General features: G+C 34.8%; 1 protein-coding gene across 1 annotated transcript in view; it reads right to left on the bottom strand.

Annotated features, from left to right (window-relative positions):
- Nucleotides 1-24,820, bottom strand: part of LOC138712453 (maltase A1-like) — a 41,631-nt gene extending 16,811 nt beyond the window's left edge. The window contains exons 1-6 of the mRNA XM_069844278.1: nt 24,638-24,820; nt 23,254-23,433; nt 17,238-17,395; nt 10,342-10,467; nt 6,590-6,783; nt 1,949-2,147 (exon numbers count right to left, since the gene is read on the bottom strand). Coding sequence (XP_069700379.1) covers nt 1,949-2,147; nt 6,590-6,783; nt 10,342-10,467; nt 17,238-17,395; nt 23,254-23,433; nt 24,638-24,794 — 1,014 coding nt within the window. The 5' untranslated portion in view covers nt 24,795-24,820. The remainder of the gene's footprint in view (nt 1-1,948; nt 2,148-6,589; nt 6,784-10,341; nt 10,468-17,237; nt 17,396-23,253; nt 23,434-24,637) is intronic.
- Between the last annotated feature and the right edge of the window lie 1,127 nt (nt 24,821-25,947).

The following is a 25,947-nucleotide window of genomic DNA, read 5'->3' as shown; positions in this document are numbered from 1 at the left end:
GGTGGCCCTCAGACTAGCAGCTCACATTAATCCCGAGAACTCTTGCTAAGACACGTTCTGGCGTGTAACGGCTATGTTCGAGCTACACTAATAGAAAAAGATGACAAGATGTTGTGGAATGAAAACTGCACTGACGTCGTTCTACTTTGGTTACTATGGAAATGCTTGCGTCATATCCGATAAACTCAACAATGTGAACCTGCTTGGACAAGTTGGTATAATCCGTTGGTCGGGGGTTGTAATATATTAAAAATATAATATTCATTTGTGTTTTGGCATGGACGTGAAACAGACGCGTGCATAATGCATACGTAACCATAGGAAATTAATACGAGGTTTGAATTATTGAGACACAGATAGATAAACAAAAATAATTATATTTATTGGATATTCCCATGTGCTTACGTATAGTATTCAGTTAATTTTTAATAATATTATTTGTGGCTCAAAAGCAATTCTTTACTTGCCCTCATACGAGTGCATTATTATTACAGGATTAAATCCTATTATTATTTTTTCCTTCTTTTCGTCAGATATACTTAAATATTGTAACAAATTGTGTTTATTTATCTAAGTCCATTATTTTAATTCCTCTATGGCCGTTATGCGCAATCATAGCAATGTTCTCACTTTTTATGTACCTTTTATTTATTTAAGGGAAAACACCTACAGGAATGACCAATCATGTGTCAAAAATAACATTTCTTTTCATTTTTAGCCTAAAAATACTTCATTTGAGCGAAATTTCAAGGTCGTTAGGAAGGAAATAATAGCTTTCACGCCATTTTTAAATAGCCGCTGCGTTCCAGTCCCTTTCTTCTGTGTTCAAACTTCTCCGTTGAATATCCTGAGTTTGTTTATTTTACATTTTTTTAACATTTAATATGTAATATCTCAGACAATAATGGAGATCATTGAATAAAATTTTCAGGGCATATTCTCACATTATACATGAACAGTTCTGTAAGAGAAAATGGTCAAATTGCAAATTAAAGAATAAGTTAAAATTAGACGTGCAATTTTTCTTTCTGTTCATAAAAAATGTAAAATAAAAATTTCTAAAAATCATCAAACATAATTTATCAGCAGTCTTTTAGCTTTCATTTAAGGCAAGATTTGTGATTCTGTAATACTCTTGAGAGCAGATCCTATAATTTTTTTTATAATACTGCATTTTTTATATCTGTGATTTTACCATGAAGGGCAAAAGTGAAAATGTATTTAAAAGGCTTCTTACATTTATATGAAACTATGTTAGGGAAATTGAGGCTCTATTAAAATAATATGAGAAAAGAGATTTCCCCTTAATCTGACGGAGTTAAGGCCATCAGGCCTTCTCTACCACACGACCAGAAAACAAATAGGCATAGGTATACAAAAGTCAAATGCAGAGAGAAGAAGTAAATAAGAAATAGAAATAAAATTGCAAATACAAATGCAAAAGCACAAATGAAAACGTCCAAAAAATAAGTAGAAAAATAAGATCACAGTAAATCTACTGACATGAGCCTGTTGCATTGAAGACACTTAAATGCCATCGACCTGGGCCGGGATCGAATCCACAACCTCGAGCACAGAAGGCCAGCGCTATACCGACTACGCTACCCAGGCCGACATTTGGTTTTAGATGCCAGCAAAGATGTGGATATTTACTTGCTTGTATTGGGGCTGATGTGTGTGTCTTCTTGTATTTTTGTTTGTCCTGCGCTGTCTTAATGGCAGACGGAAACACATGATCAGATATTTCCGCTATTCGTTACTCTCTAATCATAACACAATTCCTCGCAAGAGTGGGTATATCGGGCCAAAAAGCCCAATCCTTGACGGCAGTTGACGAGAACCTGCATCATGTAGACGGAATTAATAACTTTTGATTTTATTTCTGATGGATCCTGGTATTTACCACCACGCCTGTTTAAGGACATGAAATTGTAACAATTCAACTTACCACCCAGTTCGGTGTGCGGCCGTCGACCATGTGGCTCAAGTAATCGTAAATGACGCTGCTGAAGTCATAAGCACTTGATCCATTGTTGAGATCAGTTATAAATCTAAAGTTGAACGGAAAATGTGCTCCTGGAGCCTCTGGTGTGCCGTAATAACCCATTACTTGTTCGGTGTTGCCGTAAACTTCCAGCATAAACATTCTGCAAGAAAGAACGGTGATCTGTGACAAATTAGAATTTTTAATATAAATACGAATACTGTGAACCAACCTCCCTTACATAATGTACGAAAAGTAATGCATTGTAAATTTAATTAGCATATTATTAACAATTGACTTCATTTTATATTTGAATTCTTGTAGATCAAATTTGCCTCAAGAACTACTGTAGGGGGCTGAGAAGTTGAACCGTGTTATGGTGGTGACGTGCAGGGACAACACGGTATTACGTTTAAGCTGCAGGTGGAGGGGAATGCTGCTATTGGCTACAGATAAGCGCAGCATTAGCTCCTATACATAACAACTTCTAAGAAAACATTAACTAGTTTGAAGAGTTTGATTTATTTCTGTACTTAAATATATAATTATATATTTTTATACTATACAGAACAACACATATTGTGTAATTCGAGTCTAGAGAGGAAGTCAAGTTCTCATTCTCTTTCACAGAGAATTCGGAAGCAATGTTTTCAGCTCGAACAGTAGCAACATCTTCCGCGATTGTGCTTCACCATTGAAGGACATGGCTCCATAGTCTCGTGAGCTTGAAACAGTACAGAATTATAGTGTTCACTGTATCTTTTCCAGCAATACTTTCTTTCTCAGCCTTCCATATCCACCAGGGTTGCCATACGTACGACTATTTTGACTAATTGTACGAGGTACGACCGAACTCTAAGTCGTACGCAATTTTGTACGACTATTTTACTGAAGGGACAAAATTATTTTGAAAACTCACAATGTCGGACTATAATTTAAAAAATAACAGTTAATTTGCCCCTTTTCTAGACAACTTTTCTTCATTGAGTATGTCCCTGATCACACACACACACACACGTATATATATATATATATATATATATATATATATATATATATATGCTTTACCTGCAGACTTACTAAAGGCTTTACCAACAACCAAAAATGTATTTAAAAATAGGCTTAAGGACCTTACTAATAGACGGTAATTATACACAGTATTTAAAGGGTGTAAATGATATGTTGTTATTGAAGTGTTGTATCAGTGAAGAATTATGTTGTGTCAGTGAAGTGTGTTGTATCAGTGAAGAAGTATGTCGTGTCAGTGAAGTGTGCTGTGTAAGTGAAACGTGTTCCTGTCAGTGAAGCTTTATAGTTTATAGTGGCAGTGCATAGTATTTGAACAGTGAAATGTTTTTGAAGTGTTAGTGAAATCAGGATAGAATCAGTGAAATGTGTCGTAGTTCCAGTTCAGTGAGTGAGTTGACAGCGAAATGAATGTAATTTGAAAGGTACTTGTGCATATATGAACATATCATACTCGTGGGTTTTAGTTCGATCTTAGTTTTAAGATACCAATTAGATTTATTTCAAATGTTATTTTAATTGATCGTTTCATTTAATTTAGTATATTCCCTGTTGTTGTTGTTATTATTATTATTATTATTATTATTATTATTATTATTATTAATTATTGTTAGTATTAATTATTAGTATTATTATTAATTGTATTTTTAATTAATAAGTTTATTATTGTCATTATTGAGTGTAATTTGTTACCACTGCCACCGGGTATATACCCACTGCAGTGTGAATAAATAAATAAATAAATAAATATATATATATATATATATATATATACGTTAAAGGGATAAAAGATGCTTTGAATATCAATATGGTGACTACACTTGCCATGCAGATCATAAATTTGTCATCCTGAGCTCCAGGTTTCATGTACGGTGCTGTTATATCAAAGTAACACGAGTTCAGAGATCTGCTAACTTCATTGTATGTTCAGCAATGGAAGTATTTTTTTATGAATAAAATATTACCGCGCTAGGATTAAGAAATCTAGACGCCCTAACCTTTTTGCGGTGTGGGATTTGAGTCGACTGCAGGTGGATTAATTTGATGTAATCATCAGCTGTCACACTGATTGATATTAAATATCTGCCGTTGCGCCGACCAAAGATGAAGTTTCTGCTGACTGTTGTTTCCGATCAAGCGTCATCGTGCATGCTTTACCGAAAATGACAGTGTTGGTGAAGAAAATGATAATTTGAATGCTAAATGCCATTGTGGATATCAACTATAATTACTAAATTCTTGATTGGATGAAGAAATGGATGCTGGAATAGGAAAGACTGGAGAATGCTGGGTTTGCAGTGAAAGATCTGCCCTTGGACAGAACAGTATGAATGAATGAATATAAATTTATAGGCCTATGAATCACTTTTTATGGGTGTTATGTGAAATATATTTGTGCGCACTATCTATTATAAAATAGTAAAATGATGCTAAAGTAAGACTTTTTCATAAGTTGGTACGGCGATTGCGTTTCATTTATCTGGCAACCCTGATATCCACTCTCTCATCTTCAGTCAAGTTTAACACTCTTCGCAGTGAACTGCACTTCAGTCAATTTCACTGAGCTAAATTACAATGAAAGACTCTAATTTTGGATCTTTGGACATGGGAATAGGAATGGACGAAGTAATTATATACATTATATCCGCAATAAATAGGTAGATATTTTCTTTTGTCGTAGAGAGAGTTGCGGTTATTTGTTGACCGTTTTTCAGTCATATCAAAATTGAACTCTGCTATTACATCCGAAAGAGCTCTGAACGAACGTGTTTGCTCATGTTGTCATTTGACATCGTTATCTTCAGTCACTCGCCAGCTTGATCGCTACGTGCAAGCCCTGCTCGTAATTATATAGGGCTATATCAGTTTGGCCATTCCCATGTTATAAAATGGCAAAATATAAAAGAGAACCGTCGCTAGGATCTCCACTGTCGAAACTGAACTTTTGGTAATGACTGCTAGATGGAAGAATGGGTGCGAGCTCTATGGAGTAATACTACTTAAAAATTGTTTTATATAAAAACATATCTCATAGCGTGTTTTGGGAAAGCAATTAATTTAATTCCCAATATGCTTAGTCAATTTAAGACAGCAATATAGTATGTAAATAATGATTGAAATAATTTAAGTTTTGCCTTTTAAATATGCAGAACTTCGATGCAAACAAATGTAACGTTTCGTTCAGCTAAGGAATTTTACAATGTTTCAATGTTTCATTCGGTTAAAATTTCTGCATATTTAAAGCACAAAACTAAAATTCTTTCAACCATTTATTATCATAATACACTGTTCTTTTAAATTGGCTGATTAAATCAAAACTTTCCCGAAAAAAAAAAAACGCTATGAAATGTTTCATATAAAGCAATAAAATTTTTATCTCGGAAAGGATGCAAAAACAAGCAAATTTGTATTTCACTTCTTCTGTTTGAAATACCTAAAAGAATGATCCCCCGAAATTAATGACTTTTGACATTACTTACGGTTCATTCTGTATATATAGTGAAAATGGACAATAGAATCTCTGTACACATTTTGAATTACCGATCCGGAGGAAAGCCAAGACTAGGAAGACCTTTACCTGCTTTTGGCGTGCAACGTGTAGTTGATAGGCTAACGACAGCACGGTGAGTTTTTACACTTACAGTCTACTCATACGATTTGGCGGGAGATTTCAATAAAGATACTGTCATCAGATCGTGATCGCTCCATTTCAAATTAGGCAGTGAGGAACAGTTAGTCTACTCCATGAAAGAGATGCACAGTGATTGAAATCAGAGCACACAAAATTTTCAATATCACAGTGCAGTTCTGTGAGTCAGGTTCATAGAGATGAGAAAGACCGAATGTCTTTCTTGATCAATATTGCATCTTTTTTTGGAGGTTATGAAGAAGATATAGTCTTCACCGCGTCTGAGTATGAATTCTTGCAGCCGGAAGTCAAGACGAACATAAAGTATGCACAAAATTGTAGATTTATATATTGAAACAAATTTGAGAAGAACACGTGTAGAACAAGTTACCATAGAATGCACTTAGTCACTTGCAAATCTATTCTATAAATTGACAAAACCAAGAATGACAAATTCTTCAAATACAGTTAATGCACTTGTTTAATAATTTCAAGGGAAAAAATTGTTCCGGGGCCAGGTATCAAACCTGGTAACTTTGGCTGAGCGCGCCAACGCTCTACCGACTGAGTTACTCGTGAACTGTATCCGACACCGGCTCACTGTCGTTAACAGAAAATCACAATTCAAGTCACATAGAGTTTGTGTGCACTCAGTGTTGGGCTTTGACGTCTTGTCAACCCACTTGAGGTATGTAGATATAAAGGGAAAAATTGAGCAGGTGTTGGATACAGTTCCTGAGTAGCTCAGTCGGTAGAGCACTGGCGCGCTCATACAAAGGTCCCGGGTTAGATACCTGACCTTGGAAAAATTTTTCCCTTGAAATTATTCAAGTGATCTTCACAGGGAGCTTTACCTGAAAGCCAGATTTGCACATGTTTCATGTTTATAAAATAAAAAATGACTCAAGGTGACAAATAAATAGATATTGCCTTCGGCATGTGATACTCACTCTGTCTTCCCCAGCTCGGCACTCTTCTCGTCCAGGACTTTCCGCCACTGCACTACCATGTCGTAAGTTTCGGGGAGGTTCTGAGGCGCCACGGTCTCTGAATCAGGTACATCTATGGGGCCTTCAAACAGCCATGGAACTGCATCTACTCGAAATCCGTCGACACCCCTGTCCATCCAGAACCGAAGAACGTCCTGCACACAATATAGGCTATTATGTGAAACAGTTTATGACGAAAAACAGAGATTTTGGCAATAGTTCGCGATGTGAATCCTACGAAATATCATTTTTAGTCCGTTGTTTAACGACGCTGTATCAACTGCTAGCTTATTTAGCGTGGATGGAATTGGTGATTGTATTTGACGAGATGAGACCAAGGATTCGCGATAGATTTCCTTAAGTTTTCCTTACAGTTGGGGAAAACCTCGGAAGAAACCAAACACGTAATCAGCCCAAGCGAGACTCGAACCCACGCACTACTGCAAACGCCTCTGTTGGCTGAGATACGCTGGTTGCTACGAGATATCTGAATGTATTATCGGGTTGTATTAAGTAGACACGTATGGGGAAGCAAACATAGAAATGAACGATGTTATTAAATTAGATTTTTTTGTATTTTATGTATTATTTTCAAGTTAGACTGAATACTATATATGAACTAAAGACTTATCATTTAATCTAATAGTGAGATCATATTCTTACAGATATCTTTCCCCTGTAGAGCTTGTAGTTGGCTGGTTTCAAGTGTTTTCAGGAATAATAAAACAAGTCCTCCTTGGAATTGAGCAGCTCTGAGTTTAATTTTATTTCTGAGGTGGGTTGTGTATAAGGCTGAATTAATTTACTACTCCCATAGTAGCGAGCCTGATGGAAAACAGGAGAATTCTCACATCTCCGTACCAGAATAAATGGGATTGGGTCGGCAGAATAATCTGCACTCGAAAGTAGGAAGTGGATGACAGGAATATAGTTACGAATTGTTCTTTGGCAATTAGTCTTTGGAATGCTGCATGCTTCTTTCATTTTTCATGAACTTAGTGTGACGTAGGTTCCTAAGCATTGCTTTCCTCAAAAGAGAGAAATCGTATACACTGCTCTGTCGATATAGTAGAATGCGTTTTGAGTCTAAAAAAACAGAAAACAGTACAACGTGGTCTGTTGTAACGAGAATCCAAGCCCCCGCATACCGGTAAGGCATCATGTCACAAACACGTTCACGTCTGAGTAGTAATGACAAAGTAAAAAATATTCAACACATTGAAAACGACGTTGGGGAGTTTAAGGGTAATATTTATATATTTATTACTTATTTTATGTCATCTCTATCTGTCTGTCTGTCTGTCTGTCTGTCTGTCTGTCTGTCTGTCTGTCTGTCTGTCTGTCTGTCTGTCTGTCTGTCCGTCCGTCCGTCTGTCTGTCTGTCTGTCTGTCCGTCTGTCCGTCTGTCCGTCTGTCCGTCTGTCCTTCCGTCTGCCTAGTCTTGTCTATCTGTCTATTTATTATTGCATTTTATCCTATAGATGGATATATTCTAAGAAATAAAATTAATTTATATGGACGTTATATCAAATTCACTTTTTATAATGAATTAACAACTCTTAAATATCCATTCCTGTATAATCGATTTGTTACTCTCCATCATATTCGTTGACTTTCATGCTATACCTCAACATTATGCTTGCCGATTGCAGGGGACTTTCTCCACGTGTTATATCTAAGTAGGTAGACCAGCGAATAGGGATTATAAAGAATGGACACTCCGCGTCGGTACCTTTGATGTAGTCAGACTTATTTCAATGACCTTCAAGCCAGCTAAAGCGTGAGATTCTTCTTTCTCCCTAGAGTTGGCGCTGACATCACACAGTCGACACAGCGGAAATATAGCACATATAATTAATACATCTAGGTACATTATGTACTCAAATAAAATAAATTGGATCCATAAAATAATAATTCAGTCATTAACTTTATAATGAGAGTTGAGACGTTGACCCCAACAATAATTAAAATATGTAATGATTTGATAGCACTGAAAATGGAAAAACAAAACTCTTACGAGAAGTAAAACCATATACTTATATTATATTATATACAAATATTAAACGAATTGATACTTAATTTTATAATGTATTATATTATTTTATAATATAATTTATTATATCTGAAATATAAAATAAATATTATTACAACTAGTTCGTCACTGAGAAATAAGGAAAAACTGTTAACTTGAATTTATTTGAAGCAAAGCGTTACTGGATTATGCAATAAGGTAGGCGATGTTTGAATCCTGTGTCTCAACTCTATTCTCAATTATTACTTCACTCTTGGTGAAAGTGTTTGAACGTAAATTGTATTTTTATATTGATACATGTACTAGGTTACATACATCTTGTAAAAGGCCTGGGTCCATTTTGCGACCTGGTACTTAAATAAATATACATTTCTGAAAAAAAAAATCTCAATTATTATCTTAGCCTATGCTCGATTACACTAACCTCTAGCGCTTGAAAGTAGAATTAACCGCTGGCACACAGAGAAACAAAATACACGCAAATTCGCTCAGTGTCCATTCTTTATAATCCCTGTTCGCTGGGTAGACATTGGCTTCTGCTATATAGACGGAGCAGTGTACTGCATTTTTGTAATCCAAAAAGTGTATCGCAATCAACGGGAATGAAACCTGCGATATTTGGTTCAAAAACAACATAACGTTTCTGCTGCTGGACAATAGCAAACCATAATGATATATTTAGTACTAGCCGTACCCGTGCGCTCCGTTGCACCCTTTAGAAATAAATATAAAGTAATTACGTAATTAAAATAGGACATTTGATCCAGGGAACATTCGTGTTTGATAGAAGGATAAATCTTTTATTATGTTACTTAATTTAAATTGTATTAAAAAAATTAAAATGCGATCAATTTGATCCAGAGACCACTCATTTGGTCATAAAAATTATTTTAGGAAATACAAGAAACGAATGCCTATCAAGTTTTCTGTGCATAAGAAGCTATTTTAATCTTACCTGTCCTCGATTCACTCAGAAGTTACTGTAATAACATTATAGCATTATGTCCATCTAGAGAAACTACACTTTCCAATGGTGAATTAATAATTAATTATACAAATCGGTTAATTTAGCTTCCGATGTTACTTCATACAAACACAGAAACATTCTCTGTAGGCTACCATATGTTTCATAGCTTTCGATTGTTGTCCAAGGCCCCTTATAGACGAAGTCATTTGTTTTTTATTTCATTACACCGCCTTAGATGGCGTTGTTACTGCAATTTTGAAACTCATTTATCTCATTAAATATCAGTCCTATCAAAATTTTGCCTGGGATAAAACTTATCGGAAATTATTTTTAAATAAACGTTTGTTATGTAATATTTTTCATGAAAATTAATAATAACGGAGATATTTCGATTTATCTAATTCAAGTCCCCTTAAAACCCCTCTTTTAAATAAAATATTTTGAATGCCATATCGCCTAAATTCTAAGTTACAACGAACTTAATTTATTTTATAATTTTCATATAAATCGGTTCAGCCATTATCGCGTGAAAAGGTAACAAACATCCAGACAGACAGACAGACACAGACATACAAACAAAAATTTCAAAAAAGCGATTTTCGGTTTCATGGCGCTTAATTATATATGTTAGGACCAATTATTTTTGAAAAATCGAAAATTACCAGAAAAATTTTGGCTACAGATTTATTATTAGTATAGATATGTCTTTCCTACCTTCATCTCCTCTACAACTGCAGGGTTGCTGTAGTTCAGATCGGGTTGCTTGGGGTCAAACCGGTGTAAGTAGTATTGCTGTCGTTCATCACGCCACTTCCAGGCTGGGCCCCCAAACTCTGCTTGCTGTGGAATAAATAGATACAGTAATTAACTTTAAAAGTATGGTCATAATACCAGTGGCGTGCGGTGCTATTTCTCGATGGGGAAAGGTCAGAAATAATAATAATAATAATAATAATAATAATAATAATAATAATAATAATAATAATAATAATAAGCATAATATTAACAATAATAATAGTATGTATTATGATTTAGCAACATTACCAATTCCGTTTTTTTTACTTCATTTACAACTTAATCAGAAAAAGAATATGTTAATATAAAACAAATTAATCATATAATAGTATTGTTATTATTAGGCCTAAACATATAATACCGTTATATAAAAATAAATAAACCTAAATTAAACCTACAATTTACCGCTTGACGAGCACCCAGTTAATCATTTCACAGAATTATAGTAACTACTTTGAAAATTAATGTCTTGTATAAGACTTTGTTTTAGTTTTAAATTCTGTAAGGAGACGAGTAGGTTTGCCATTCAAAATAACCGCGCTTTTCTCAACAAAATTGGTCGAACTAAACGCTCTCGACTTCAGTTGATCGATAACACAACACTCGCTGTCTTGGTTCGCATCAGGGCGCTCGCGCTTGGTCTAGTTGAAGTTGGAACAGGCAGGAGTCACCTGTTCCATTGCCATTATTTCGTCAGATTTCCCTCAGGCCGTGAATGCGTAAATCGTACGGATTTTTTAAGACTTATTGTATGATTTCACACACTATATCATGTCAGACGAAAAACTCTTCGAACTTAATTGTTTTCCGAATTATCACTATATAAATAAAAACTCTTCGAACTTAATTGTTTTCCGAATTATCACTATATAAATAAACTAGCTTGATGAAACAGTATATTCCACACTTCTTAGTACTCCGCGAGGGAAGAGGTAACTCTACAGCTTCCAGCGATACTCGGGTAAGTTCGTGTCCGCTCGAGCCTGCTTCGTAGAAAACATTGCTTGCGACTCCCACGCACAGCAGGCGAGAAGGGCTCGAGTCGTTTTCACTTCACTGCAATAAACCTGCTAACGATGGTTGTTTTCGCTTTTCGAAAGCTGCAAGTAGGCCTATCCTTTAGAATGAAGTATATCTCACAATCTCAGTTAAGGGGCAGGGAGGAAGGGAACAGCCTGTTCCCTCTGTTCCATGGGGGAACCGCCACTGCATAATACGCTGTTCTCTGCATCATTGCTAGCGCGTTGGTCTTCCGTCTTTGTGGGGAGTATTCGATCCCCCGTCTGGTTGAGATGGAATTTTTGTGGACGAAAGCATGCGGCGCAGAGGTTTTTCCTCTTATCAGAACTCTCCAACCTCCTCATCTCATCTATCATCTGCAAACGTATTAGTAAAAATGTCTCATTTCTAGTGTTTGACAGGATATTAATCGTTATTATCCCATCATTTTTAAAGCAATAATTCTCAAATTGATAAGAAATACTGCTATCAATTCATGAAACAACCACGCGTGGACAAAACTTAAAGATTTTTTTTAATTGAACAGGTTTGTCCTATCCTAAGAATATGAGACAAATATTTACAATAAAATAATAAAAGGAATTCCCAATTTCTAGTAGAAGAAATATTTATTCCCTCATCACTTTTTAAAATTTGAACAAGTTTTACCTATCCTAAGAATATGAGACAAATATACACCTAAATATTTAAATCGTAAACACGTACATCAATCTATATACTTCTAAATATCTAAATATTTACCATAAACTCACAGAAGTAATTTCTAATTTCTAGTGGAACAAATGTTATTTATTCTCTCATCTTTTTTTTTAATTTGAAGAGGTCTGATCTATCCTAAGAATATGGTACAAATATACACCTAAATATCTGCTAAATCGTAAACACGTATAACAATCTATATAATTCTAAATATCTAAATATTTACAATAAAATCACAAAAAGAATTTTCAATTTATAGTTTTGAAGAAATATTTATTCTATTATCAATTTTATTTTAATTTGAACAAATATGACCTATTCTAAGAATATAGGACAAATCGTAAATATATGTAAGTAACAACCTGTATGCTTGTAAATGTCTAAATATTTACAATCAATCACTAAAGGATTTCCAATTTCTGATGGAAGAAATATGTATTCTCTCATCAATTTAAATCAATCATTTTCAAAATAATTAAGAAAATAATATTTGGAATATTTATTTTGTTGATTTTCGAAATCTTTGCAATATTTTAATTTCAAAAAGTTTTTTCAATGTTTGATACAATGGATCTCTTCATGTTCAATCTGAAAGTGTTATCGAACTGCAGTAAAAATAAGAATTCACGTCTGACCACGTGACAGATCCAACACTACGCTCTCAGCTGTCACTCACTAGCGTTTATACCGCTCACTGATCTTATTTGTTCCATTAGCCCGGCTCTGAGTTAGAAAGTAATCGTACGTTTTCTACATGTCCTGTGCATTTGAAATAAATAGCATTATAAATGTTTAAATGAGACAAAAAGACAAAACAGAACAGTATCTTAATTATCAAAATATTCTGGTTCTATTATATGATATTACCTATGATTATATAAATAGAAAAAAAAAACAATTCTCAAACAAATTTACATTTCTAAGAAACATAAAACATAATGTTAATATCTTTTTACTTGGGATTGCACAATTGATCTCAAACATATGAAAAGTAAATTCCTAGCCTTTTAAAAAGGGCTAGTAATTAAATAAAGATTGGGAAACGGGTTATTATACACTGAAAGGTAGAGATGATGTTTCAAACAGGCTACTTGATTGTTTATACATATGAATCGGTCATTGCAGAAAGGGGATAAGTCATAAAATCTTACTTTTGAGATAATCAATAAAAACTGTTTTCCTCTTCCAATAACGGAGCAATCCCCATAAATATTTTTTCTTACCTTGTTTAAGAGTAGTGAAGTATAATACATCATGTTAGACATCTGACATCTCAAACACTTTTGTTTAAAATTGTTTTATCGAACCATGACTTACCCCCTTTCTGCAAGGAATTGTTAAATATAAAGGAAAAAATAATAATTTGCAAATTTGGGCTAATGTAATATTTGAAAACAAACTAAATGGTAATAATTACAATGATAACAATGCTTTTGTGTGTAATTACTACATTACTGTCACCATTTAAATAATTATTTTTGCATTTTAATCATTAATCCTACTATAGAAATGTACCAATACGTGATTTTATATTACACTTTTAAATTAAAACTGTACTTTTAAACTAATACTCAAAAACTGCATATAAGAGAGCACAATAATATATACACAAATTAAAAATACAACAAATTACTACACAAAATCATTTGTTTCACTTTTTACAGAGTGTATTGTTGGATGTTGGAAGCCACGTCTTCTGTAGATTCCTTGTCACAAGTGGCCAGTTCAGGATCTCTTCGTAAAAGAAAGAGTGTTCCAATGGAATGTATTGCCTCACTTTCGATACGTCTCCAAGTTTTTTCGTATTAATGGGAATTTTCCCATTGTATGCCTTTTGTGTAGGCATTACTATGCGTCCAGTACCTGTTTTTGTCATACAGAATCTGTGTTTGCTCATTTGACTACCAATGAACACACTGGCAGTTACACATCCAGGATCATCTTTAGAGTAAACAAATTCACTGAATTGTGTTGGAGAAAACATTTTCTTATCTTTCCCTTTCTTTCCCAGTGTGTCTAATGAGCAGGTGGTTTTCTTGTAATACTCTGGCCACCAGCATTTAAAATTCAAAATATCATCAGTAGTAACTGATTCTACAGAAAATCTGTTGTTTGTGTTTGCCTGGTGGCTCAAGGTATTGTACTGTTCTGGCACATTTACCCTGTCTGTCTTCCTTAGTTTGCGCTTCACTACACCAAAGTCGCGGTCACAGGGAAGAAATGAATGGCCTCGTTGTGGAAAATAATGAATGATTTTGTTGAATCTCCCCATTTGAGTCAGTGCAAGCAGCAATCGAATTACGGTATGATTTTTATTTTGCCCTCCACAGTTATCAGAGAAAAGATACAATTCCTTGACTGAAGAAGGGACATAATTTTCAATGTAGTTCAGAAGAAGAGAACATACTTCATTTGGAGATTTGTGGCCTATACCTTCATGATAGGAATAGAAGTGCGCCGTATGGTCTTTCAAGTTGTGAATATTGAAATTGATGACCCAAAGTTGTCTGTAATAGAACATTTCTTGTACCGGAATGTTGGGCAAAGGAAGGTTCTGCATATAGTCAAAGCAGATTCCAAGAACATCATTTCTTTCTTTACATATTTCCTCCACTTCTTTGATTTTATTGTAGAATTTCTTACTACGTCGTTTATGGACCATCCTTTCCACAACAGCTACTCTCTTGAGGGAATCACATAAGTTTGAGGATTTTATCTTAACTCCAAGCTCCTCACACTTGCTGCATACGTCTACTTGTGGTCGCCCAAAGCGCAATGAAAAGTTTTCATGAAAATATTGAAGGTAAAATTTATATTTTACCCCACTGTCAGGGTGTTTGGCAATAAACAGGTCATACATTAGTTTGACATTGAGACGAGCATCCAAATATTTCTCCCCTTTGCCACAATAATGTGTTTCTTTAGTTGGAAATGACTCAATGTGTTCCTGAATTAGATGTAATATTTCTCCTGGTATGGTGTTTGCTTTTTCGTTTGAACCCCTTCTGTCTTTTGGAGACTTCCCTTCATAAAGCAAATTACATAGTCGCTCCACCTGCTTCTTTCCAATGCCATACAAACTAATAAAGGCTTTCTTACACACTTCCGTCTTACTACTATCACTCTTAATAAAATAGTATTTGTATGAACCTCTCCTTAGAATTCCATTCTCAGACCTAGGACGCCTTGATTTTATTTTTTGAAGTTCTATCAATCTTTGTAAATGAAGATCTTGTTCATCTTTGGTATCGAAGGAGTTCATTGTTGTAATCGCATGATTAAAATCTTCATTGCTAAGATTCTCAAAACATTTTTTCTTGAATCTGTAATTTACATAAAAAACATGATAGTACGTAACTACGTAATGTATTACTGTGATTAATGTGATTATTTCAGTATACCGTTTCACATCAGAGTCATAAAGTAATTTCAATCCATGTACAGGCTAAATAAATATTTTAATTTATCCTTCTTGGACAATAAAAATCGCATACCACAGGAGAAGTACTACATCATATCTAATAGCTAAAAAAATCTTTGACTGAAAGTGAAATAATCGAAATCGTAGCCTTCTTTCCACATTTTATCTGAACATCTGACTAACAATACGATAGAAACGATAATACCATCTACTCAATCAAATGTGTTCAGAGTTAGCTAAGCTAATACATAGTGTCTAATAAACAATGAGTTGCTTCTTACCCACACTGTTCTCCTGTCGTACGAGCTGCTACAGTCTTCCCAATCCAATTGACATGTTCCACTCCCTTCAGATTATTTTTCTTAATTACATTTCTGCGGTAGTTAATTTCATTGCGTTTACGTTTACCACTAATAACACAGTTTTCTTCCCCTGGGTCACTCACTACTTCCAGCTTATCTGCCATTTTCCTTATCAGCTGATGGGCGCGTAACTAGGCTCGCGGCACTCTGTTGCGTCACGTCCAGTCAGTCAGTGCAGAAAGAAGATAAGTCGCTGACTTGTCCCCTTTCTGCAATGACTGCGCTGCGTATGGTACTCTGCTCTGCATTGAGAATGTGTAAATTTGTCCCATTTCTGTATAGAAATGTGTGTGTAGGTCTGGAGAAAGCAATGGCACTCTTAACTCATTTTCGCATGTTTCATGACTTATCCCCTTTCTGCAATGACCGATTCATATATAACAGTTGCCAAAGTAGATAAAAGTTCAGTCAGGTATAAACAACTGTGGTGATTCAAGGCTGCTTGACTTTCAGGACTTCGGGAGTGATCAATCTGGGCGTCTCGAAACACTCACAAGCAGCCTTTACGTCAACGACGCAACGTATAGAACATTGTCGTGCGGGTTTTCGGCTTTGGGGGTGCTATTAGTTTTTTTATTTTAGTAGGTTATTTTACGACGCTTTATCAACAGCTTTGGTTATTTAGCGTCTGAATGAGATGAAGGTGATAATGCCGGTGAAATGAGTCCGGGGTCCAACACCGAAAGTTACCCAGCATTTGCTCATATTGGGTTGAGGGAAAACCCCGGAAAAAACCTCAATCAGGTAACTTGTCCCGACCGGGAATCGAACCCGGGCCACCTGGTTTCGCGGCTAGACTTGCTAACCGTTACTCTACAGGCGTGGACTGGACGCTGTTAGTCTTGCTTTCTGGAACGTTGTTCATCTCTACAGTAAACCTTAGCATAGTCATCTGGTGTGGTTTGGGAAAGCGTCCAGCATAACGTGAGCGTAACATTTCTTTCAGTTGGATGTAGTGCTAAGATTAACCGTTCCCCTTTGAGGATGACACAATAATAAATATTATTATTACCATTTATAGTGTGTACTCCCATCCTGCTCCTGTACTTCATTTGAATAGTACGTAGGCCTATGCAAAAATGTAAAGAGAAATAATGCGTCGGAATGAGTCAGTAGTGAACAGTTTATTACATTTCAAAGAAAACAGCTGTTAGAAACTTACTTTGCCATCATAAAAGTTTTGACATAAGCCCCATAACCCTGCAAGTTTATGCTTCTCGGGACTTAAATCGTTGCGTGGATCAGATAATAGTTCACGGATTTTGATACAACACTTAGACTTTCATGCCTATAATATTAACCAAACTACTTACCCAGTTATTAGGAGGAACCCTGTTGCCAGATTCATCGAGTTTCCCATCATTCCAGGTATAATAATCCGTGTAAGGGTCTATCTTCTGCAGAGATTTCACGAACCATTCGTGTTCGTCACTGGAGTGGTTGGGGACGAAGTCCAAAATCAACTTGATGCCTGGGGAAGATATGAAGTCACTTAATATTACAAAATGAGAGGCCAGAATTCGATAAAGTTTCGGAGAACTGTGAAAAGTCACATGATAATCTAAACAGAGATTTGCACTTCGCATACTACCCTGCAAAGCGAACTTGCGAAGCGGAAAATAAGTGTAACAGTGTGACGTCATCGTGTCGTAACATACACGGTATCTGGTCGACTGCAGCGCCCTGACTTGCAAGGCCAAGTCGCAAGTTGACCTTGTCGTGTTGTAGTAGGCTGACAAATGTTACGAAGATTTTCTCGTGTCTCAAAATCAATTTGGCTTGCTATTCCAAATTTGAATACAAATAGGAGAAATGTGAGTAGAATAAGTCACACTTTGAAGGAAACCCTGATTTGTTTTAATTTCTATTTTTATTTGACATTTTACCTGTAGCTGTTTATCCCGGAATTGTCAGACATAACAGTTGAAAACACCAATTACTAGCAACAGCAGTAAAAATAGCTAGGCCTATATAAAACGAAACTGACATATCTAGAATTCTTAATGTACCACAGTAAGTTACTAAGACATTTTAATAGGATTCATTTATTTACTGAGATTCATAAATGAAAAAAATGAAATCTTAGCATGTAGGCTTTCACGGCCGGTGTCTAATTGAAATGGAGCTTCCGGGCTAAGATGCCGTGGTTCACTGGTGTAGATATTCCCAGACGTTTCGTCATCAATTGCCATAGGTACCGCTAGCAGAAGACCTCTACCTAGGATACCTCACTACTGAAGATGTCTGCCGCAGTAGTAGACGAAACATCTGAGAATATCTACATCAATAGACCACGGCATCTTAGCCCGGAAGCTCCGTTTCAATTAGAAAAAAAATGAAACTTAGCCTTACTTATAATATTTCGGATTACTTTAGCAATCTACCAAAGTTATCACCAGAGTCTTTATGAAATAAATTCTTGAAAAAGAAAAAAAAATTGTTCGCCCCGCAATAACAAATGTGCTGTGCACAATTTTGATTTGAGTCTAAATGAGCTATTAAACCTAACCCATGACGATGATGATGATGATGATGATGATGATGATGATCATGGATCATGACGACGTTGATGATTACGCTATACAGAGTTGAAGTAACATAATTATGCAGATTGAATGGGGCCCTTTCACGTACGAATACGCACACGAACTCCGGTATAAAGAGCAGCAGTCCGTCTCTTAGTCACTGCAGCAAAAGCTGCGAGACTTCCTAATGACTGGATATAGCGTTACGTGTAAAGATTTTTATTTAATTTGCAAGAAAACCGTTCATTTTATAGAAAATCTGGAAATGAATAAATCATTCATTATCAATTTCTCTAAGGATAAGGTTAGATGCCAGAATCGTACGGTTAATACTTATCGAGTAAAACGGTGTTAAAATTTAGAGTACACAATTGTTTTGTACTCAGTCCGTAAAGTGATTGCTTTAGAGACCAATAACAGTCGGTAAAATTACAGGAGTGCTTCTCAAACTGGAGGTTGCGACCCCCAGAGGGCTCGTGTAAAGAACTAAGTCGCGAGATGATTTTTAAATAGGTAAAATAAAAAGAACGCTTTCATAACATCCACTTACTGCAGGGATGTCAAGGTCAGAGCACGCGAAAGACACTACGTGCTCCCAAGCGCGCACGGGTTCCAATGAATCTGTTCTACAAGCAGTAGCGGTGAACAAGAAGGGGTGAGCAAAATGAACTATATTGGCCTATCACTGCAAGATGAATTAAACTGCTCTCAAGTAATAGATAATGTGTTAAGCTCATACAAGAAAACAAGAAATAAAAGCATATTTTGCAATATGTACCTCTCTAATAAATGAAATTAATTATAAAATAGTACGATATAACAAATAATAAACATAGCTTCTCTTTAACTTAAGCAGTTTTACATAATGAGGCCTATAATTAGCCTAGGCCTAATTACTGTTATTAACTGTTACATAATCATGTACTACTTATCTGAGCATCATCACACTTCTAGAAACAAATTTAAATTCCTGACTTCTCGCGTAATTCAAAAGTGTTTTTTTCTGATTTTTGCCGACACAAATCCAACTTGAGCTGGAGTAGGTCAATATCTTTAAATCGTCTATGGAACTCTTCCCAGAGATTTTTTAAAACATTACAGTATTTTACACTGTTGAACAGGAAGTCAATGAGTGAAGGCGTTGAAATTATAAAAATTGTGCTGTGAGATCTGCGACATCCACAATGAAATCTTCATCTGAAAGCTTTAACAATATCTGGCGACACAGATTAATTGATTCTTTCCTTGTGATCTCAAATTCAAAACGTTCAGAAGCTCTAATACATCCTTGAGAAAGTTACGTTCCTCGATCCATGTAGAGTCAACTAGTTCTGGACTGTCTCTGTTTTTCTATTATGAATTCTGATAAATATTCACGTAATTCAAAATATCTGGACAGAACAATATTGTAATAGTAAGGAACATCGTTAAACTGAGAATTTATGTACGAAAATCTGGATAATTTATAGACACAACTCGTAACTGACATTTAACGAATTTACGCCATTAGCAGCACGCACTTTTGTTGTACTTTATTCTGTAAACATAAATACAATGCTGTGAGGAAGAAGCTCTACAATACATCTTTACATACATTTACTACTATTTAATATCAATAAAAACAAACTAATTTGAATATAATATCATTCTGTAGATGAACTAGTAATTTCAGACGTTCGACACTGCTTGTGTTTGTAACTAAATAATTTCCACAAACCAACCTCATCTTTCACTTACACAAGACGTTAAGAGTCTAGTCGGCCTGAAACTTACTGACTTCATCAATGTGTAATGTACAACCCTTGTGTTCACCAGTGACTTGTACCTGCGTGCCTTACGTGCTCTGATCAGCGCATACGGGCTATGAGCACATTTGCACTCGTTGACATCACTGACTTACTGTATGTTCAAAAACTTGACCATTTAGCATAAAAATATAAATAAAAGTTTCAGTAGTTATACACTAAAGTGGGCTTAGTAATGGGACAAATGTGCCTGTTTTTCAGATAGTAGCTCTCAGATCTGAACCCCGTATTCGATACGCACACAGTGATATCACTTTCAAGTTCAGTAAGATTTCTCGTCTTTGTTTTGATGGCTGACATAGACGAGAAGCTTATTTTGCATAAACATGAGGTTGCAAATGTTATTTGTATTGTAGGAATCAATCCTAAAAAGTCCCCATGAAAATACTTTACTGTTTGAATTTGTCGTAACCATGAAAACACATTATTCAAGTGGCAGTCTTTGTAAAATTGATATCGGAAATACGAGTACATTCTATTAAATATAAAGCCTTGGCGTGCCAATATGAATAAATATTGAAACTAAGATTAAATTTTAGTTTAATACTAGTTTTAGAAATCACTTTACGGAATGACTACCAAAAAATCTTATGATACTACGAACTAGTCTTAATAAGACGAAAATTGAGTTTAAAGTTTCATTATACTATAACTTTTTTATTTATGAATATTTTTCTTAATAATTTTATATACCTTCTTAGATATCAATGGAAAGTAGTTTTAATGAGTTCTCTTCAAAAAATTTATTTTTAAATCGTAGAATCTGAGGTAGCGAAAATGCAGTTAGAACCTTGTCACTTGAAATTTGACGCTTCGGGAAAGTTACAAAGGTCTAAGTGCACATAGAACCTTGTCAAACTAACTTTTTAATCACTATTCAAAAAATGTGTTAGTTACAACTCCAGATTATACAGACAAAAAAATTTAAATATCCTAAATCTATGTTGAAAAAAGAACATTATGGTACCAACTATAAAATAATATTGGATTGTGACAGTATTTCAAACAAAAATGTATTTAGTCTATACTAAGTGGGTTGCTGAGTAGTAACTTGTCTTGCAGAGCCATGAAAGGGATAGCTGCTTTGTGTCCTTTTTCAAATGTGAGAGTTCAATTTTCTTATTTTGAATTTTTGGTTTGATATTCAAAATACGTATTGATGCTATGGAACAGGGTTCAACACTCCTCTGTGTTCATTAAAATTGATATTAGCAACTTCTTTTGTTCATCTGCCTCATGGGTTAATTTGTATTTGATTTCATGATAAGACCTATGTGTTTTTGAACTTCACAGTATCTAGTTGGGAGAATAGAACAGTCTTGTAGGCCCTTATTTAATAGCTTTACAGTTACTAAAAAAATCCTTGATATCTTCTGCTCTCATTTGTATTACCCGATAAAAGTTACGACGGTTCACCTGCTTTAACAGTCTTATTAGATCTATTGGAGAGTGGCAGACTACAGAAAATAATAGGTTCTATGAAACTCTACTTGTTCTTTGTGAGTATTTTTTGGCTACGTTTATATTTGCATTTTGCCTGACATTTTTGGTATATTTACAGTTTCTTATGAAACAGATTTTCCTCTCCTCTACGTTTCACATAGTCTTCCTGATGTGCTTTCTTCCGCATATTACATTTACACGATACTGGTTTGGCCATAACATTCCGTACATTCTTCTTCTTTGGCGTATTTTGAAGTGGTTCACGATTTGAATTAGTTTCAATTCCAATCGTACTCCTTCTTTCTACTTAATTTTCATCAACATCCGTTTTAAAACTGTTTGTTGTAATGTTACTTTTATATTCTGCTGTTGCTGTTGCTGTTGCTGTCGCACAATAAATATTCGACGGTTGAGGAATAGATCTTCACATAATGTAGGAAATTTTAGTTTTTTTACGTCATGATGTCTTTTTTACTTTCTTCGTCTAATGTTTAAAACAACATTATAAATTACTTACTTTATAGGCCCACAGACGTTCTGAGTTTTATGTTCCTGTTAGTCAAGAAGTAACACATTTATAACAGCAACAGAAAATAGTAATAAAAATAATTTATTGAGCTCATTGTGTATACATAATTTTAAATAACACAATTATAATATTATGTGATATGTCAAAAATGGCTCATAATAAAGGTTACTCTAAAAAAAAACTAATTCCGGAATGAGGTATGTGACAACAATGTCACATGGATGTCTAATGGATGACTATGACACTCATACAAATTTAATTCTTGCGAATATTGTTAACTTGTTCGATTTTTTGGACACACTGTAGTTACAGAAATAATTCAATTTATTACTTAGCAGTATTTTCATTACTACTGGTTGGTCTCGGTAGAAGTAGGTGGGACGAAATCATCTGAATCACTGTTCGAGAAAATATCTTGCTCGGATTTATTTTCACTCATGACTGTATTATAAGATTCAATCTAACAGATCATAAATAAAGTCACTTCAGGAAAAATATTTATACGAGTATCCAACAATGAGTAGATAACAAAGAACGTTTCAGTAACAGGAATGCGCTTTTAAACCGCCAACACAGCAGAACAAAAGCATGAGCTATGGTTTTGTAGTTACAACCTTGTCAAATTAAAAAAATAACCAATTTCATTGCAGATAGAACTATGGCACAGTACTAATTTCTTTGTCAACAGATAACGATAAAAGTCAGTTTCCTATAAAGATCTGATTGAATGAAAGGTTATGAGTATACAATCTCAATTTCACCGATTTTGTCAGTTAGAACCTTGTCAAACCAAGCTCGCATTATGCCTGGTCCATAAACGTGAATACCTGTCCGCTAAAGATACATTTCACTTACTAGTTACATAAATAACTATTTTCTGGGAATAATTCATTTAGGACTAATATGACATAACTTTTGTTGAACTCTATCCAGGTACTCGGCTGTTAAAGTCTGCACAGGTATATTACTTTCACTCTCTATATTACTAGGCCTAATGATAGGTCTATAAGACAACGATGAGACTCACCAAGTTCATTTGCTTTAGCCAGGAGTGCATCAAAATCTTCGAGCGTTCCAAATATAGGATCGATGTTCCTGAAATCTGAAATGTCGTAGCCAAAGTCCGCCATCGGCGATGGAAAAATGGGAGAGAGCCATACACCATCCACACCGATGTCCTTCAGGTGATCAAAATTCTCCGTAATTCCTGGGAAAAGAAAGGGACCAGGATGTCATAAAAGGCAATAGCGGAGCAGTTCATCGTATTTAAAATTACTTCAGCTGCTTGTTTATGCGGATGACGTGAATATGTTAGGAGAAAATCCACGAAATATTAGAGAAAACAGTCTACACCTGTGGAGTAACGGTTAGCGCGTCTGGCCGCGATACCAGGCGACCTGGGTTCGATTCCCGGTCGGGACAAGTTACCTGTTTGAGGCTTTTTCCGGGTTTTTCCCTCAATCCAATATGTGCAAATGCTGGGTAACTTTCGGTGTTGGGCCCCGGACTCATTTCACCGGCATTATCACCTTTATCTCATTCATACGCTAAATAACCTAAGATGTTGATAAAGAGTCGTAAAATAACCTACTAAAATTAGGAAAAACATGGAAACAAGTAAAGAGATAGATTTGAAAGTAAATTCCGAAAAAAAAAAACAAAGTATATGTTTATGTCTCGTGACCAGAACATAGTACGAAACGAAATTATAAAAGTTGGAAATTTATAGTTTGAAGCGATGGAAAAATTCGAATATTTCAGAGCAACAGTAACAAACATAAATGACACTCGGGGGGAAATTAAACGCAGAATAAATATGGGAAGTGCCTGTTATTCGGTTGAGAAGCTTTTGTCATCCAGTTATATTACCGGTTGTTCTATATGGTTGTGAAACTTGGACACTTACTTTGAGAGAGGAACTGAGGTTAAGGGAGTTCGAGAATAAGGTAATTAGGAAAACAGTTACGAGGGATACGTGTATAAAAAGTGTCGCATTATTATGTTGTATGAGAAACGAGAGGGACAGTTTTTTTTGCTTTCTGAAAAATTAATTTTTGGACTTCTCCGGTTTTTGATATCAACCCTTCAATTATTATATAAGAGGCCACCGGCGTAGCTCAGTTGGCTAAGGCGCTTGCCTACCGATCCACAGTTGAGTTCGATTACAGCTTGGGCTGATTATCTAGTTAGGTTTTTTCCGATGTTTTCCCCAACCGTAAGACGAACGTCAAGTCATCTATGGCTAATCCTCGGCATCATCTCGCCAAATGCCATATCGTTATCAACAAATCCATCGACGCTAAATAACCGAGTAGTTGATACAGCGTCGTTACAATATCAAGATAAATTATAATATAACAACGGTTACTTAATATATTTAACGTGAAGTTGGCGTGTGTGAATGTTCTCACCTTTGAGGTCACCAATGCCGTCTCCATCGCTGTCTTTGAATGATCGTGGATATATCTGGTAGAACACGGCGGTTTGCCACCATTCCAAGTCTGCTTTAGGCAATGGAGTGGCAGCAACGAAGGCTGCTAGCGAAATCAGCATCCACAACATATTCATTGTGACTGTTGTCGAAGTGTGATCAAGTGATGAGTTTATATAAGGTTCTGCTATCTCCTGCATTGCATCACAATGCCACTGTGAAGAGGTATCACGTGAACAATTGGGTTTTCGCATCTCTTGTCACTTTCATTATCACTGTTAATGAATGCGTTATATTTTAAAAATTTGAACGAATCACGAGCTATGGCAGATAATTTATTGCGACATATAGGAGTAATAACGGTAAGAATGATGATGATTTTGATGATGATGATGATGATAATAATAATGTAAAAATTGAACATCATTAAAATGGATGGCAGGGGAATCTCTATAATTGCGTGGAACTTTTAAGGAAGGCGATGGGTGAAAATTTTGTTATATACCTATAGACTTGGTTTTTGGTATATATACTCTTATTGATATTAGTAATAATGTAATGTTTCATGCTTATAACGTCAGCAGTTTACTCCGTAAGTTTTTAAACCAAAATAAATAAATAAAATAAATGAATGAATGAATGAATGAATGAATGAATGAATGAATGAATGAATGAATGAATGAATGAATGAATGAATGAATGAATGAATGAATGAATGAATGAATGAATGAATGAATGAATGAATGAATGAATGAATGAACGAACGAATGAATGAAATAAATGAAGAAAGAAATAAATGAAGAAAGAAATAAATGAAGAAAGAAATAAATGAAGAAAGAAGTAAATGAAGAAAGAAGTAAATGAAGAAAGAAGTAAATGAAGAAAGAAGTAAATGAAGAAAGAAATAAATGAAGAAAGAAATAAATGAAGAAAGAAATAAATGAAGAAAGAAATAAATGAAGAAAGAAATAAATAAATAAAGAAAGAAATAAAGAAATAAATAAATAAATAAAGAAATAAAGAAATAAATAAAGAAAGAAAGAAATAAAGAAAGAAAGAAATAAATAAAGAAAGAAATAAAAAAATAAAGAAATAAATAAAGAAATAAATAAAGAAATAAATAAAGAAATAGATAAATAGATAGATAAATAAATAAATAAATAGATAAATAAATAAATAGATAAATAAATAGATAAATAGATAAATAAATAGATAAATAAATAAATAAATATTTTTATTTATTTACTAGAGCTTCCTCAAATTAGAGGCTGCCATTAGACAAAGCATACA

This window comes from Periplaneta americana, chromosome 13 (genome assembly GCF_040183065.1).
Source record: "Periplaneta americana isolate PAMFEO1 chromosome 13, P.americana_PAMFEO1_priV1, whole genome shotgun sequence".
Taxonomy (NCBI): Eukaryota; Metazoa; Arthropoda; class Insecta; order Blattodea; family Blattidae; genus Periplaneta; species Periplaneta americana.
This window is presented reverse-complemented; position numbering and strand designations above follow the sequence as displayed.